General features: G+C 39.5%; 2 protein-coding genes across 7 annotated transcripts in view; one reads left to right on the forward strand and one right to left on the reverse strand.

Annotated features, from left to right (window-relative positions):
- WDR19 (WD repeat domain 19) overlaps positions 1 to 3,537 on the forward strand; it is a 78,392-nt gene extending 74,855 nt beyond the window's left edge. For all 5 annotated transcript variants that reach the window (XR_009737207.1, XM_061421184.1, XM_061421181.1 and 2 more), the window contains one exon: positions 3,226 to 3,537. The gene's annotated coding sequence lies outside the window, so the exon portion shown is untranslated. The remainder of the gene's footprint in view (positions 1 to 3,225) is intronic.
- Positions 3,538 to 4,977: 1,440 nt separating this feature from the next.
- RFC1 (replication factor C subunit 1) overlaps positions 4,978 to 16,424 on the reverse strand; it is a 77,208-nt gene continuing 65,761 nt past the window's right edge. For both annotated transcript variants that reach the window (XM_061421185.1, XM_061421186.1), the window contains 6 exons: positions 12,610 to 12,764; positions 12,366 to 12,483; positions 10,853 to 10,998; positions 8,794 to 9,007; positions 7,392 to 7,583; positions 4,978 to 6,364 (listed from right to left, as the gene is read on the reverse strand). In XM_061421185.1, coding sequence (XP_061277169.1) covers positions 6,281 to 6,364; positions 7,392 to 7,583; positions 8,794 to 9,007; positions 10,853 to 10,998; positions 12,366 to 12,483; positions 12,610 to 12,764 — 909 coding nt within the window. In that variant the 3' untranslated portion in view covers positions 4,978 to 6,280. The remainder of the gene's footprint in view (positions 6,365 to 7,391; positions 7,584 to 8,793; positions 9,008 to 10,852; positions 10,999 to 12,365; positions 12,484 to 12,609; positions 12,765 to 16,424) is intronic.

Here is a 16,424-nt window from a genome sequence, read left to right on the forward strand (position 1 = left end):
AGAGATACTGGCCTGTAATTTTATTTTTTGTAGTTTCCTTGTCTGGTTTTGGTATCAAAAGTAATGCTGGCCTCATAAAATGAGTTTGGAAAAGTTTGAGAAGGTAATTCTTTAGATGCTTGGTAGAATTCACCAGTGAAGCCATCTGGTCCTAGATTTTTTTATTACTGATTCAATCTCCTTTACACTAATTGGCCTTTTTTTTTTTTTTTAATTTCCTCACAATTCAGTCTTAACAAGGTTGTGTGCTTCTAGGAATTTATCCATTTCTTCTAAGTTGTGCATTTTGCTGGCCTTATAGTGTTTCATATAAGTCTGTTATAATCTTTTATATTTCCATGTTATTGAATATCATATCCCTTCCTTCATTTCTGAGTCCCCTTTTTTTCTTGGTGAGTCTAGCTAAAGGTTTATTATCTTTTGAGAAATAAAAAACAGCTATTAGTTTCATTGAACTTTTCTATTGTCTTTTAAGTCTCCATTTATTTCTGCTCTTTGAAATTTCCTTCCACTAACTTTGGGCTTAGCTTGTTCATTTAGCTCCTTAAGTTAGGCTGATCTATTTGAGATCATTCTTATTTCTTAATGTAGGTATTTATTGTTATGAGTGTCTTTTCAGAAGTGTTTTTGTTGCATCCCGTAAGATTTGGTTTGCTGTATAGCTGTCCCTCAGTATTCTTGGGGATTGGTTCTAGGACCCCTAGTGGATACCGACACCCATGGACGCTCAAGTCCCTCATTTACAGTGCTGTAGTATTTGCATATAACCTATGCACCTCTTCCCATACACTTTAAATCACCTCTACTTATATAACTGAATACAATGTAAATGCTATATAAAAAGCTGCCAGCATGTGGCAAGTTCACATTTTGGCTTTTGGAACTTTTTGGTACTTCTCCTGAATTTTTTTGATCCATGGTTGGTTGGATCTGTGAATACAGAACCCACAGATATGAAGGGCCAACGGTATTGCCATTTTCAAGATTTTTTTTTCTTCTTGATTTCTTCCGTGACCTCAGTGGTTGCTGAGTAGTATGTTTTAATTTCTACATATGTGTACATTTTCCAGTTTTCTTGAAATTGATTTCTAGTTTTGTATTTCTGTGGTCAGAAAAGATGTTTGATATGATTTCAGTCTTCTAAATTTATTAAGACTTGTTTCGTGGCCTGACATGTGATCTGACGACTTATGCTTGTTTAGTCCATCTGGTCAAACACATCATTTAAGACCAATGTTTACTTACTGATTTTCTGTCAAAGGAAGATTTATTCACTGATGAAAGTGGGAAAAAAAAAAAAAAAAGAAAGTGGGGTAGTGAAGTCCCCTACCATTATGGTACTGCCCCTTCTCCCTTGAGATACGTTAATATTTGCTTTATATTTACAAATGTTATATCCTCTTGTGGACTGATCCCTTTATCAGTATATAATGGCCTTCTTTCTCCTTTATTACAGTCTTTGTTTTAAAGTCTATTGTGTCTAAGTATAGCTATTCCAGCTATTTCTTTTGATTTCCCTTTTTCCATTCCAGTCTGTGTGTCCTTAGAGTGGAGTCTAGTAGGCTGCCTACAGATGGATCTTGGTTTTAATCTATTCTTTTGATCAGAGAATTTATAGTTAAATAGTTACTTATAGATACAGACTTACTACCGCTTTGTTTTCTGGCTGTTATTCCTTTGTTCTTGCTCCTTTCTCTCCTTTTGTGATTTGACAGTTTTCTGTAGTTGTATGCTCAGATTCTTTTGTCTACTATAGGTTTTGCTTTGTGGATACCATGCTGCTGCTGCTAAGTCACTTCAGTCGTGTCCAACTCTGTGTGACCCCATAGACAGCAGCCCACCAGGTTCCCCCGTCCCTGGGATTCTCCAGACAAGAACACTGGAGTGGATACCATAAGACTTACATAAAATGCAACAGTCTATCTGAAGCTGATAACAAGTTCAAATGCATTTTTACTCTCTTTATCCACATTCTGTTTCTGGCATCACAGTTTATATCTTTGTCTCTTGAGAGTCCCTTGGACTGCAAGAGATCAGTCCTGGGTGTTCACTGGAAGGACTGATGTTGAAGCTGAAACTCTAATACTTTGGCCACCTGATGCCAAGAACTGACTCATTTGAAAAGACCCTGATGCTGGGAAAGATTGTCGTCCCCTTCTCCTCCTGACCTCAGAGAATGAGATGGTTGGATGGCATCACCAACTCAATGGACATGGGTTTGAGTAAACTCCGGGAGTTGGTGATGGACAGGGAGGCCTGGCATGCTGTGGTTCATGGGGTCGCAGAGTCAGACACAACCAAGCAATTGAACTGAACCTTATGTATCATTAACAAATTACTGTAGTTATAAAACCTTTGCATTATGAGAAGGGTATCTATAGAATAGTTTATATACATAGTTTATCCACTTTATGGATATAATAAAACATTATTATTTTTACTCGTTTAACTTTCACACTAGTTGTAAGTATCTTTCATTAGTCTGCATTTATATTTACTTTTACCACTGAGATTTACAATTTCATATATCTCCCTATTATTAAGTAGTGCCCTTACATTTCAGCTTAAAGAAGTCCCTTTAACATTTCTATAAGGCCAGTCTAGTGGTGATGAACCTCTTTAGCTTTTCCTTGTCTGGAAAATTCTTTCTCTCTCCTCTAGTTCTGAAGGATGGCTTTGCCAGATAAACTATTCTTGACGGGCAGTTTTATTCTTTCAGCACTTTACAGGCTAGAAGAGAATGGCCTGTTGTCATCAAAGCTTCTCCTGAAAAATCTGCTGACGTTCTTATGGGGAGGAGGTTCCCTTGTACATAACAAGCTATCTTTTGCTGCTTTTAAGATTCTTTCCTTGTCTTTAACTTCTGGCAGTTTAATTGTAATGTGTCTTGGCATGGGTCTCTTTGGGTTGAGCTGCTGAGCACTAACTTTGCATTTCCTCATTCTTCTCAGTAAGGTGGCTGTTGTCAACATGATCCTCACTTTATAACACAGGTTCAACAACCTGCCCATACAATTTTATCAACTGAAAGGCCAAGACTGAAACTCAGTACTAATTACAGACTGAAAATTTCTCACCTACATGTAGTGATCCTGCTTCACATTCCAGAAATGCGCAAAATATCATGCTTAGCTTTTTTTTTATTACTAAATGCCAGTTTATTATTTGAAACCTTTATAAAAGCATATGGGGTTTATTTATTTATTTATTTTTTGGCCTTTTTAGGTATAATGATCCTGAGAAGATAGCATTTTTCCACAAGAGGCTGTGTTTCTGCCCCTAGCAGATTAAGGATGGTTCCCTCCTGGATACAGAAAAAATAAGGTCACATCTCCAGGTCACCACTTTCAACTTCTGTAGAGTGACAGTGATATATAACATGCTATTTTTTATACTTTGTATATTTCCTCTTCTGAGTCTTACACATTCAGTGCTCTGTACTATTAATAGTAACCTATGACATAATTGTAAATATTCAGCTTTTTGATATATTTTATATTTTGAAATATCCCCTTTAAAATAAACTGATTAAATATTTGTAATGTTTTCCTGTATTTAAACACAGAAAAAAAGTTTAAAGTGAGAGACTTACACAAATCAAGGCTATTTAGCAGAATCAGTCCTAGAATAAAAACATCAAAAAATCAGTAAAATCAATATTTGAAAGAATGAGTGAAACTGTAAGCTTATGTTTCCTGAGTCATTATACTATGTAGTACAGAATTCCTGTCAAAAGTTAAATCATTTGACATCCGCTAGAGATGTACATTATTCAGTATCTTCCCCAAGGTGTCCCTGAGGGTTCCTTCCCCATAGTATAGTACCCCGCATACTATACAGGTGAGTGTATACTTCCTTGCCATCCAAAACCAAAGTACCAAGGTCATGTAGCCTACCTCTGAATGTATCAGATGATACGATTTTACAGGGTAGCCACCAGCATCCTGAGCATTACAGAGGTACCTACGAGCCTAGGGTAGAAACCAAAGTGCCAATGACGTTTTACAGCACCAGGTATCCATATGAAAACCTCCAGCTTTATAATCTCTTTTTTTCCTCCCAAAGGCTGGCTAGAGGCCTTGGCCTTACTTACTAAGTGATACAAGTCATTATCATTAAACCTACCCATAAGGGGCTTAGACATTCACTAATGAACATAACTGTACCAAAACTTATATAAGAAGATACTCTTCCCAATACACACACCAGTATGCTGCTGCTGCTGCTGCTGCTGAGTCGCTTCAGTCGTGTCCAACTCTGTGCGACCCCAGAGACAGCAGCCCACCAGGCTCCCCTGTCCCTGGGATTCTCCAGGCAAGAACACTGGAGTGGGTTGCCATTTCCTTTTCCAATGCATGAAAGTGAAAAGTGAAAGTGAAGTCGCTCAATCATGCCCGACCTTAGCGACCCCATGGACTGCAGCCCACCAGGCTCCTCCGCCCATGGGATTTTCCAGGCAAGAGTACTGGAATGGGGTGCCATTGCCTTCTCTGATACACCAGTATACTCCTTGTTAATAACTTCAAGAGGCCCGATAATGTTGCTGCAAATAAAAGACTGCCAAAACTTAAAAGATGAAGGATAAAGTAGTAGTAGTAATAAACTAGTAGTTTCTTACAGACTACCAAATAGCCAAGATTCAATGGATCTCAAAAAAGAAAGTATGCTGAAAGGATGATGTGTGGCCTCCAGTGGCTCCAATAAGGATTTGCTGGTTGCTCCAAATCATATTGAACAAGTAAAGGACACACTTGCTGACCTGGGTGCAAGGAGATTACAATTACAGTCTTTTTCCCGGGGAGCACAGAGCAAGTTAACAGACATAACTTGCATATCCAAAAGTGATAGAAGAATATGCATAAGAAATGTATGCTCACCCCACTGGTGAGGTGAGGCAGTCATCAATCAAGGAAATCTTCACTGAAGCAGAAGTTTCAAGCAGGGCTTTAACAAAAAGAGGGACATGGCTCAGTAGGCAAAGGCTTAAGGAAACATTTTATTCCCATAATGAACTTAATCTACATGGAAGATGTTTTTCACACTGGTAAATACATTTTAAATGTCTCAAGACTTAATCTTGTTATAGAGGTGAGAGAGACAATCAGTTCCCGAAAGGCTGGGAACAGATTCCAGATTTTACATTCCTTTTAACACATACCTCACAGAAGTAGCACGTACCTCTGAGCATTTACTGACAAGATTAAATAATCGCTAGACACCCAAACCCCAGGCTGGTTCCACAGCCTCAAGGCTCCTCAACAAGCGCAGCCGCAGGTACAATCGAATGTCCCAGCAGGGCTGTGAGCCTGTGAGGACGGAACTGGCTCTCCCAAGGACAAAGTCAACAAAAGCCTGTGCGCGTTTTGTCCCAAACCAGAGGAAGAGAAAGAGTCTGAGCCAGCCTAGGCCTTGCTGGTTTGAACCTGATGAAACTCTGGAAGGTTAGGAATGTCTGACAATCCTTTTGCAGCCACAATACCCTCTAATAATAACAAAGAGGCCTCTCCATGAAATTCTGTTCACAGCAGAGGTGTGTGTGGTTGACTTTCACAGGGCAACGGTGTTTGGAATTAGAGTTTGACTCTTCAGCTGCAAAAGTTACATGTTTTACACAAGAGGTTAGTAGGAATATAGTTAGCTTTTGTATCCAATCATCTGCAAATTAGTAAGGAAAAATATACCAACATAATATTTTACTGTACAAGATAACAATCTTAAGAATCTGTACATGTAGCCTGTGAAACATTTTTATTCCTAAGTTTATATTTGGCAAGATATTTGACAATGTACAAGGAAAACCCAGTTCTAGGTGGTGATTATTTTGTATTATGATTTATTTACAAAAGTTCACCACATTATAGTAACTATGCTTTTTAAAAAGTCGGGATTGGTCCCATAATGGCCATTAGGATAAACTCGTAAGCCTACAAAAGCCGCCTTACTACCTCTGTTCCCAGACATATCGCTGTTAACTAAAAATCTGACTCCAAAGCCCACATGCAGTTTCTAATTCTGATTATACAGTCATCTTGAAGTACAATCTTGTTAGACTGACAGGGACAGTGGAGGACCTATGCAGTCCTAATAACCTCTATAAGAGGTGTACATCAGCCTACTGGTTACATCCTTCTAGCTGTACCACCGTTTATTTGCAATGAGACCACGAGGCTGTCCCATTACACTAGAACATGGTTCCTCTGGGAAAACAAGGTATTCTCTAAGACCAGCTGAGACTGGTCAGCAGGGTAAGCAAAAAATAGCTGTCAACAGTGAAAGAGTTTCATTTCTTTGTACTTTTTCCTTTTCCTTTTCTGGACTCCTTATCTTTTTCTGATTTTGAAGGCTTTGAAGATTTTGTCTTTTTCTGTTGGGACGGAAAGATGCACAAAATAGTTAGCATTTGTGTTTATGGGTTAGTTCATCTCTACAATAAATCAAATCTTTATCTGCAACTTAATAAAGAAGCAAGGTTGCAAACGCCTATATCCTGAACTGCGGCTACCCTTGATGTGCTTACTAACAACAACTGGCTAGGCGTGTGGCCTTTAAACTACTGAAAAGCTATTTAGCCTCTAGAACTAGAATATGTTCCCCAATATGCAGTTTCTTAGACTTCAGGTATAGATATACTTAGGAAAGACAAAACAAGCAAGAGATCATTTACACACACAGTAATGCTTTCGTGAAGAATTGTCTTTTCTTTCAGTTTCAGATTAGAGATCCAAACACACAGTCTGAGTAGGGGAAGGAGTGGTGTGTCTAAACAAAACTAGTGAGAGCCACACTGGAGAGGCCACCTGCCCACCCCTACCATACACAACAGAATCGAGGGGCACAATGACAAACGTGCCCACACCAAGGACAGAAGAAGACACAAACTAGATTTCCTTTGCCTTGGCCCATGGTAAACAGTGGGCCGACTCCATAAATGATTTTAACCTTTCCTAGGAAAAAATGAGGATGTTTTGCTCTGAGAAGTTTCTATAGGCAGTTCAATAGCCATAGCAAAAAAACAACAGAAGGGAGGAACAGTTTCATTAAAAATGCTTTTCTTAATTATGCTGTGAAAATGTGTCTGTGCGTAAAGCACACACCAAGAGCAGAAAACAAAACAAAACAAAACAGTCCTTTCTCCAACAGAGAATATGACCATCAATATGATGGCCTAGTTTCTTACTATCAGGCTCCTACACCCTTATAAGAAGCTGTTTATAAAAACGAAATCTATACTTTCTTCACCCTTGGAACTGTGATGAACAAAAAAACTTTTTCTCAGCTTCCTCTGCTACTTGCTAAACAGGCTCTGAATAATTTCAAAAGGCAAGTTACACACAAGGGAACCTATTTTGAGGGAGTATCATGGCTTCTCCTATTGGTTATTAAAATAGTACCTTGATCATAGCATCAGTTTCCAAAGTGTCCTGGTCTTTCTCATCAGACTGAGAGTCATCTTCATTTAACTCTTCATTGTATTCAGAATCCAGAGATGGGCCTGTGCTGTGTCTGTGTGTCTTTACTGCCTGGAGTGAATACGGAGTGAGGTGGACTTCTTTATTGTAAGCTCTTGTGAAGGCTGCTTTCACCTACACAAAAGGAATAGAGGAAGGTTTTTAAAACTTCAAGTGTCAAACAACCCCTTTAAACTCTGTAGGCCTAGAGGCTTTGAGAGACCCTAGGAACCCCTTGAAATTGTTTGTAAAATATGCCTGCAAGTACATGCAAGTCTATCTCTATGCATTTTTCTATGAAGAAGTTCCATATTTTTCATGACATTCTTAATAGAGCCCACGACAAAAAGTAAGAATCCAACATTTTACATCAGGGACTTCCCTGGTGGTCCGGTGACTAAGACTCTGAACTCCCAGTGCACGGGCCCAGAGTTACCCCTGGTCAGGGAACAAATCCCACATGCCGCAATGAAGACTTGGCACAGCCAAATAAATAAATGTATTTTGTAAAAAACTGTAAATCAACTATCTTTAATAAATTTTTTTTTAAAATAAGAATCAGTATTTGGGAACATTAGGCAGATTTCTAATAATCATTTTAAGCCATCATTTTTTTCTATTCAGTGCTCTCTGCAGTTCTACAAAGTGACAAAGTTGATCAGTAAACCAACAAATCAAAAAAGATTTACAATAAAGTACAGACTAAAGGTGGCCTTTAATTACCACAGAATATATAAATTACATTTCCCACAAAAACAGGTTATTTCAAAATACTACGTAACTTGAAAAGCCTTAACTTCAAGCTTCTAAACCTAACTGCTGAATTAGTGCAAAAATTCTAACAATGGATAAATTCTCTTGTGAGAATTTACCTATAGTCATTCCCATAGTCAAGTCAAAGTTCTAGAGAACGCAAGTCACAGAGAATATAACTTCCAGAACAGCACCAAATAAAAAGGCACCAGGTGAGGTCTTAGATATCACAAATTCATGTCACTTTAGTTTTTTCATGCTCATTATAAGAAGTCTGTGTGTCTGTTACTCCCCCAGGCTCATCTGCCCATCCTTATAAAGAATACATTTATTAATATATTTGCTCCTCAGATTTCACATCGTGCTTTCCCATTTAGCATAAAGCAAAGATAAAACTATAAATTACAAAGTCAAATTCCAAAGTCTACTCTTAATATTGTACTCAAATAGTGTCTTTGGAAAGTGCAGACCATAAGCAAAAAGCATTTAAGAAAAAAAAAAACAACTTTTGAAAGCATCTAAAACATTTCTGAAATACTCCTGTATATGGTAATTATAAAGTGTTGGAAAACCAGTGGAGTACATAGTTTACCTTGGGATCCAGTTTAGAGAACGGACTAGGTCTGCCTCCCCAGCTGCTAATTTCCATAATATTCTCGAAGTCATCTTTCATCAAATAATATGCGTCCATAAGAGCAACAACATCCTGTACTCCTTCTATCCCTTGTGAGGCCAAGGGCTGTACAAGTGCATCTCTTATATGTGACAGATAATCCATGTTTACTGTCCTTTTGCTGGAGTAAGTTCTTAAAACAAAAGAGATAACAAATGTAGTCACTGGCAAACTACCACCAGCTCACATTTTGCTAGAATTTAATCCACTTTTAGTAAAGCTCAAAGGAAGGCTTACTAATTAATAGCTGGAGTAGGGAAAGCTTAGCACTTACCCCACTAGGCTGATGGATACACGTTAGTGTATCTACACAAACACAGTGGAAGCATCAGAGAGGCACACCTGGGCAAACTGACGCTTCATCTTTAAAAAGCAACGGGCAGAGAACAGGAAAAGAGCTGAGCTGCAGGCCTTCAGCCTTATTAATGAGAAGAGGTGGGAACGAGCCCTTTCCCGCTTCTGGAGGCCACCTACGTCTCTTGGGTCACAGTCCCTTCTTCCATCTTCAAGTCAGCAGAGGAAGAGCAGCATCTTCAGATCTCTGCCTAACTGCTGCCTTCCCCCACCACTCTTTTTTTTTTTTTTTTTTTTGGTAAAAACATTTAACAATTACATTGGGCCTATCCCAATAATCCAGGGTAACTTTACCATCTCAAGATGAGAATAAATTCGTGTTAAGACATTAAGTTTTGGTAATTTGTTACAGCAGCAATAGAAAACTAATACAGGGTGGTAAAACAAAAACCCATATCACAGGCTATGAAGAAGGAAAATAGTAGGAAGCAGAATTCTATAGGAACAAAAGAAAGGCGTGTCTTGGTTCAGTTTTAGATAAAAGTTAACAGTAGACTAATATTCTCTTCAGGAACCAGAAAGGAAAATGCAATTATTCAAGTAGTTCTTCGTGGTTAAAAATGAATCCCTAAAGTTCTGTCTAGTCAAGGCTATGGTTTATCCAGTGGTCATATATGGATGTGAGAGTTGGACTGTGAAGAAAGCTGAGCTTTGAAGAATTGATGCTTTTGAACTGTGGTGCTGGAGAAGACTCTTGAGAGCCCCTTGGACTGCAAGGAGATCCAACCAGTCCATTCTAAAGGAGATCAGTCCTGGGTGTTCTTTGGAAGGAATGATGCTAAAGCTGAAACTCCAGTACTTTGGCCACCTCATGTGAACAGTTGACTCATTGGAAAAGACTCTGATGCTGGGAGGGATTGGGGGCAGGAGGAGAAGGGGACGACAGAGGATGAGATGGCTGGATGGCATCACTGACTCGATGGACATGAGTTTGGGTAAACTCCAGAAGATGATGATGGAGAGGGAGGCCTGGCGTGCTGCAATTCACGAGGTCGCAAAGAGTCGGACACAACTGAACAACTGAACTGAACTGAACTGAAAGTTCACCTAATATTTGTGTGCACATACATTTTCTAAGTTTCTAAACTGTAACAGAATTTTACCAAATAACAAGAATTTTTGAACTTCTTAAACTCCTCTAAGGAGACTGGTTTTCAATTATGTGAGTATCTACATTCTGTGATATGCTAAACTGTATCCCCTACCCCAAATGACCAGGTCAGTTTACTATTAGCATAGGAAGCAAAAAGTAGTTCATCTATTTAAATAGTTCTCTTTCTCCTATTAAGTATTTTGGAGACCAAGACATTATGTATGCCTCCTGGTAAAAGACATACTCACAATAACAACAAATAATAGCACTATCTCAGATTTATATAGTTTTAAAACTTAACATTATGGCACATCTACCATCTGGCTTTATTTTCCAAAGTATCCTTTTAAGTAATAAAGCAAGTGTTACACTAATTATAGATAATAAAACTCAGGGCCATGAACTTATCCATGATCATTTATCTAATTAGTAATAAAATCAAAACTAAAACACAAATCTTTGTGACTCATGGTGTCATTATTAGATAAAGGCTAAATTTTAAAATGTCGAGCATGGAGTAATACCGCTTACCTGAGACTCATATGCAAAGCCAGGTCCTGAACAGTACGATCGTGTTTGCCCATAGATGAGTACTTCCCCAACCAACTTGGGAAGGTAGGAAACTGGGTCATGTACCCCCTCATTAACTCTCCAGGAAGAACACTGGCATAAATGGCCTAAAAAAAAATTAATTGCAGTCCACAAGTTAAATCCAGTACTAAGCTGCTGCTTTAGCAGCTGCTGGCTTCTAAGCCGTCTCTGGAAAGTGAGGCAACACTGTCCCCTGTGCCCTTTCCCTCTGTCTGATTTGCTGATATGGGAAGCTTCAACTTGAGGAAACAACTGATTGCTGTAAATGCCTTGGACCAAAACATGTCATGGCCCTCAGAGGTCATCTCACCGACCTAGCCCCCTCAGCCAGCTGGTCTCAACACACACACCAGCTACTTCAGGTCAATGTCACGGAAAAGATTTTAAGAGGGATAACGAGTGTCTTAAAAAATATATATTGACAGACCCAGGTCAATCAAAGCATGGAAAATCTAATAATTAGAGAAATAAGTAAACTGGGACTTGAGGAAAGTTCTTTTTTTTAATAGGCATCCTTGGTTATCTTTTATAGCCACAGTTTCTAACTTTTTTAAGGCTGGAATTATACATAAATTTTCTACCCTGCTTTAACAATTTTCTGTCATTAGTATTCTTTATATTAGATCATCTTTACAATTTTAAAGGCTGCATAAACATACCATCAAGAGGATTTACCATAATTAATCAGGCTCCTATTGCTGACCACAGAGATTTTCTCCCATTTCTTGCTATCAAAATTAATGCTTTAGGGAGTATTTTTGCACATTAAATTCTTGCTGTGTTTAGCATTATTTCTTTAGGATAAATCCTCACAGGTATAATTATTAGGTACAGAGAAAAAGGAACACTTCTAAAACAAAATAAAAAGATATCTTTAAAAGAAGAGTAGACCTTCCAGAAGTCCCTTGCTTGTTACTCAGGTCAATTATTAAATATACAAAACTCAAGAGCAAATAACAGTCTTAACAATGAAAGTTTGCAGAATTCTGTTTGAGTAAAAGATATCAACCTACATAAAGTAATCAATATAAAACTGCCTCTGTAGCAAGGAAATTAAAGAAAATCAGAATTCATGTATCAGAAAAGTGGCTACGGACCTGCCCCTGCAGAATTTCTTCAAGAATAAGCTACTTAGTAACAATATGGGAAAGCCAACAATGACAAAAAAAAAAAGGATTCTTAAGATAAAAGAAAGCAAATGAAACTAGATTCATATCTTAGTTAGGACCAAAATCTAACTTTCCTATTCCATATGTCCGTTTATAAAAAAACATTGAAAAGTAAGGCTAGATTAAGAAACAGAACAGTGACCACAGGATACTTTATAAAAGACTGTATTTTTGCCATTAAAAGTTTAAATGTTTATCTGGTATTCAAATAATTATAAGAGCTAAAAGCTATTTGTGTTCTAACTAAAGCAGAGTCTGCACTTTAAGGGGAGCCCTATGCTTACCTGTGTGGGCAGAAGACTCCAGTTTTGCTTATTCCGGATTTGACGGTCCACTAGGTCACCATCACATATGCTGTCTGCTGCTCTGCTTAAAAGCATCAAGTGCTTTTTCATGTCACCCCTGCAGGAATACACCAGTCTGGGTTACACCACTGTCCACACTCCACACCCTCCCTCCCAGGGCACCTGGCCTTCGTGGGGCTGCGAGGGTGCCGATCCTAACTCCTCGCTACCTCTGAACACTCACCCTGCAGCCACGGGCTTCACGTGTATGTAGTTCTCCTGGACAAAGAGGGGTGCTATTGAATAATCATGGAAGAAGAGGTCTGATTTGTCCATAAGTGACATATGAGCAGTCTCCTCTCCACTTACAAACACTTTCCGGGCAACATCAAACGGGCCCTGAAAGAGAGAGGGACACAGCTAGTAGAACAGCCGACATCCAAAACACTGACAACATCAAGCGCAGGCTAAGATGTGGGGCAACAGAAACTCCATTTCACTGCTGGCAGGAATGCAAGACGTTACAGGCACTTTGGAAGGCAGACCTTACAAAACTTTATCATCCCATCCAGAACGTGTGCTCCTTGATATTTACCTAAATGAACTGAAAACACAAAATAACCTAAATAACCTGCACATGAATGCTTATAGCAGTTTTATTCAAAACTGCCAAAACCTGGAAGTAATCAAGACATCCTTCAACAGGTGAATGAATGGATAAACTATGGTATATCCAAACACTGTACTGCCATTCAGCAGTAAAGAAAAAAGAGTTATAAAGCCATGAGAGGATATGGAGAAGCCTTAAATGGATACTACTAAGTGAAAGGAGCCAATCTGAAAAGGTGACATGCTATATGGTTCCAATCGTATGACATTCCGAAAAACCTGAAACTATAGAAACGGTAAAAAAGACTAGTGGTTACCAGGGGTTGGGAGAAGTGAGGGACGAAGAGGCAAAGCAAAGAGGATTTTTAGGGCAGTCAAAGTATTCTGTGCAATACTACAATGGTGGATACAAGCCATTGCTGCTAAGTCGCTTCAGTCATGTCCGACTCTGTGTGACCCCATAGATGGCAGCTCACCAGGCTCCCCGTCCCTGGGATTCTCCAGGCAAGAACACTGGAGTGGGTTGCCATTTCCTTCTCCAATGCATGAAAGTGAAAAGTCAAAGTGAAGTCACTCAGTCATGCCCAACTCTTAGGGACCCCATGGACTGCAGCCCACCAGGCTCCTCCGTCCATGGTATTTTCCAGGCAAGAGTACTGGAGTGGGGTGCCATTGCCTTCTTCAGGATACAAGCCATTACACATTGTCAAATTTCACAGAACATATAAAACCAAGAGCAAACCCTAATGTTAAACTATGGACTTTGGGTGACAATGATATGTCAGTGTAGGTTCATCAGTTATAACAAATGTAACACTCCTGTAGGGGATATTGATAGTAGGGGACATTACACAAGTCTGGGGACAGGACATACCTAGGAAATCTCAATTTATGTAGACCTCTAGTCTCAGAGAGGTCAACTATAAACTATTTGAAACAAGATTATTCTGAAGTTTCAAAACCATTCAAAACCTGAAACCCATACACAAGGGACTCTGGAAAAGCTATTAGCAGCTATTAGATCAGATCAGATCAGATCAGTCGCTCAGTCGTGTCCGACTCTTTGCAACCCCATGAATTGCAGCATGCCAGGCCTTCCTGTCCATTACCAACTCCCGGAATTCACTCAGACTCACATCCATCGAGTCAGTGATGCCATCCAGCCATCTCATCCTCTGTCGTCCCCTTCTCCTCCTGCCCTCAATCCCTCCCAGCATCAGTCTTTCCCAATGAGTCAACTCTTCGCATGAGGTTGCCAAAGTACTGGAGTTTCAGCTTTAGCATCATTCCTTCCAAAGAAATCCCAGGGCTGGTCTCCTTCAGAATGGACTGGTTGGATCTCCTTGCAGTCCAAGGGGCTCTCAAGAGTCTTCTCCAACACCACACTTCAAAAGCATCAATTCTTCAGCGCTGAGCCTTCTTCACAGTCCAACTCTCACATCCATACATGACCACAGGAAAAACCATAGCCTTGACTAGACAGACCTTTGTTGACGAAGTAATGTCTCTGCTTTTGAATATGCTATCTAGGTTGGTCATAACTTTCATTCCAAGGAGTAAGCGTCTTTTAATTTCATGGCTGCCGTCACCATCTGCAGTGATTTTGGAGCCCAGAAAAACAAAGTCTGACACTGTTTCCACTGTTTCTCCATCTATTTCCCATGAAGTGGTGGGACCGGATGCCATGATCTTCATTTTCTGAATGTTGAGCTTTAAGCCCACTTTTTCACTCTCCACTTTCACTTTCATCAAGAGGCTTTTGAGTTCCTCTTCACTTTCTGCCATAAGGGTGGTGTCATCTGCATATCTGAGGTTATTGATATTTCTCCCGGCAATTTTGATTCCAGCTCGTGTTTCTTCCAGTCCAGCGTTTCTCATGATGTACTCTGCATAGAAGTTAAATAAACAGGGTGACAATATACAGCCTTGACATACTCCTTTTCCTATTTGGAACCAGTCTGTTGTTCCATGTTCAGTTCTAACTGTTGCTTCCTGACCTGCATACAAATTTCTCAAGAGGCAGATCAGGTGGTCTGGTATTCCCATCTCTTTCAGAATTTTCCACAGTTTATTGTGATCCACACAGTCAAAGGCTTTGGCATAGTCAATCAAGCAGAAATAGATGTTTTTCTGGAACTCTCTTGCTTTTTCTATGATCCAGCGGATGTTGGCAATTTGATCTCTGGTTCCTCTGCCTTTTCTAAAACCAGCTTTAACATCAGGAAGTTCACGGTTCACGTATTGCTGAAGCCTGGCTTGGAGAATTTTGAGCATTACTTTACTAGCATGTGAGATGAGTGCAATTGTGCGGTAGTTTGAGCATTCTTTGGCATTGCCTTTCTTTGGGATTGGAATGAAAACTGACCTTTTCCAGTCCTGTGGCCACTGCTGAGTTTTCCAAATTTGCTGGCATATTGAGTGCAGCACTTTCACAGCATCATCTTTCAGGATTTGGAATAGCTCAACTGGAATTCCATCACCTCCACTAGCTTTGTTCGTAGTGATGCTTTCTAAGGCCCACTTGACTTCACATTCCAGGATGTCTGGCTCTAGGTCAGTGATCACACCATCGTGATTATCTGGGTCATGAAGATCTTTTTTGTACAGTTCTTCTGTGTATTCTTGCCATCTCTTCTTAATATCTTTTGCTTCTGTTAGGTCCATACCATTTCTGTCCTTTACTGAGCTCATCTTTGCATGAGATGTTCCTTTGGTATCTCTGATTTTCTTGAAGAGATCCCTAGTCTTTCCTATTCTGTTGTTTTCCTCTATTTCTTTGCATTGATCGCTGAAGAAGGCTTTCTTATCTCTTCTTGCTATTCTTTGGAACTCTGCATTCAGATGTTTATATCTTTCCTTTTCACTTCTCTTCTTTTCACAGCTATTTGTAAGGCCTCCCCAGACAGCCATTTTGCTTTTTTGCATTTCTTTTCCATGGGGATGGTCTTGATCCCTGTCTCCTGTACAATGTCACGAACCTCATTCCATAGTTCATCAGGCACTCTATCTATCAGATCTAGGCCCTTAAATCTATTTCTCACTTCCACTGTATAATCGTAAGGAATTTGATTTAGGTCATACCTTAATGGTCTAGTGGTTTTCCCTACTTTCTTCTATTTAAGTCTGAATTTGGCAATAAGGAGTTCATGGTCTGAGCCACAGTCAGCTCCTGGTCTTGTTTTTGCTGACTGTATAGAGCTTCTCCATCTTTGGCTGCAAAGAATATAATCAATCTGATTTCGGTGTTGACCATCTGGTGATGTCCATGTATAGAGTCTTCTCTTGTGTTGTTGGAAGAGGGTGTTTGTTATGACCAGTGCATTTTCTTGGCAAAACTCTGTTAGTCTTTGCCTTGCTTCATTCCGTACTCCAAGGCCAAATTTGCCTGTTACTCCAGGTGTTTCCTGACTTCCTACTTTTGCATTCCAGTCCCCTATAATGAAAAGGACA

Source organism: Bos javanicus, chromosome 6 (assembly GCF_032452875.1).
Source record: "Bos javanicus breed banteng chromosome 6, ARS-OSU_banteng_1.0, whole genome shotgun sequence".
NCBI lineage: Eukaryota > Metazoa > Chordata > Mammalia > Artiodactyla > Bovidae > Bos > Bos javanicus.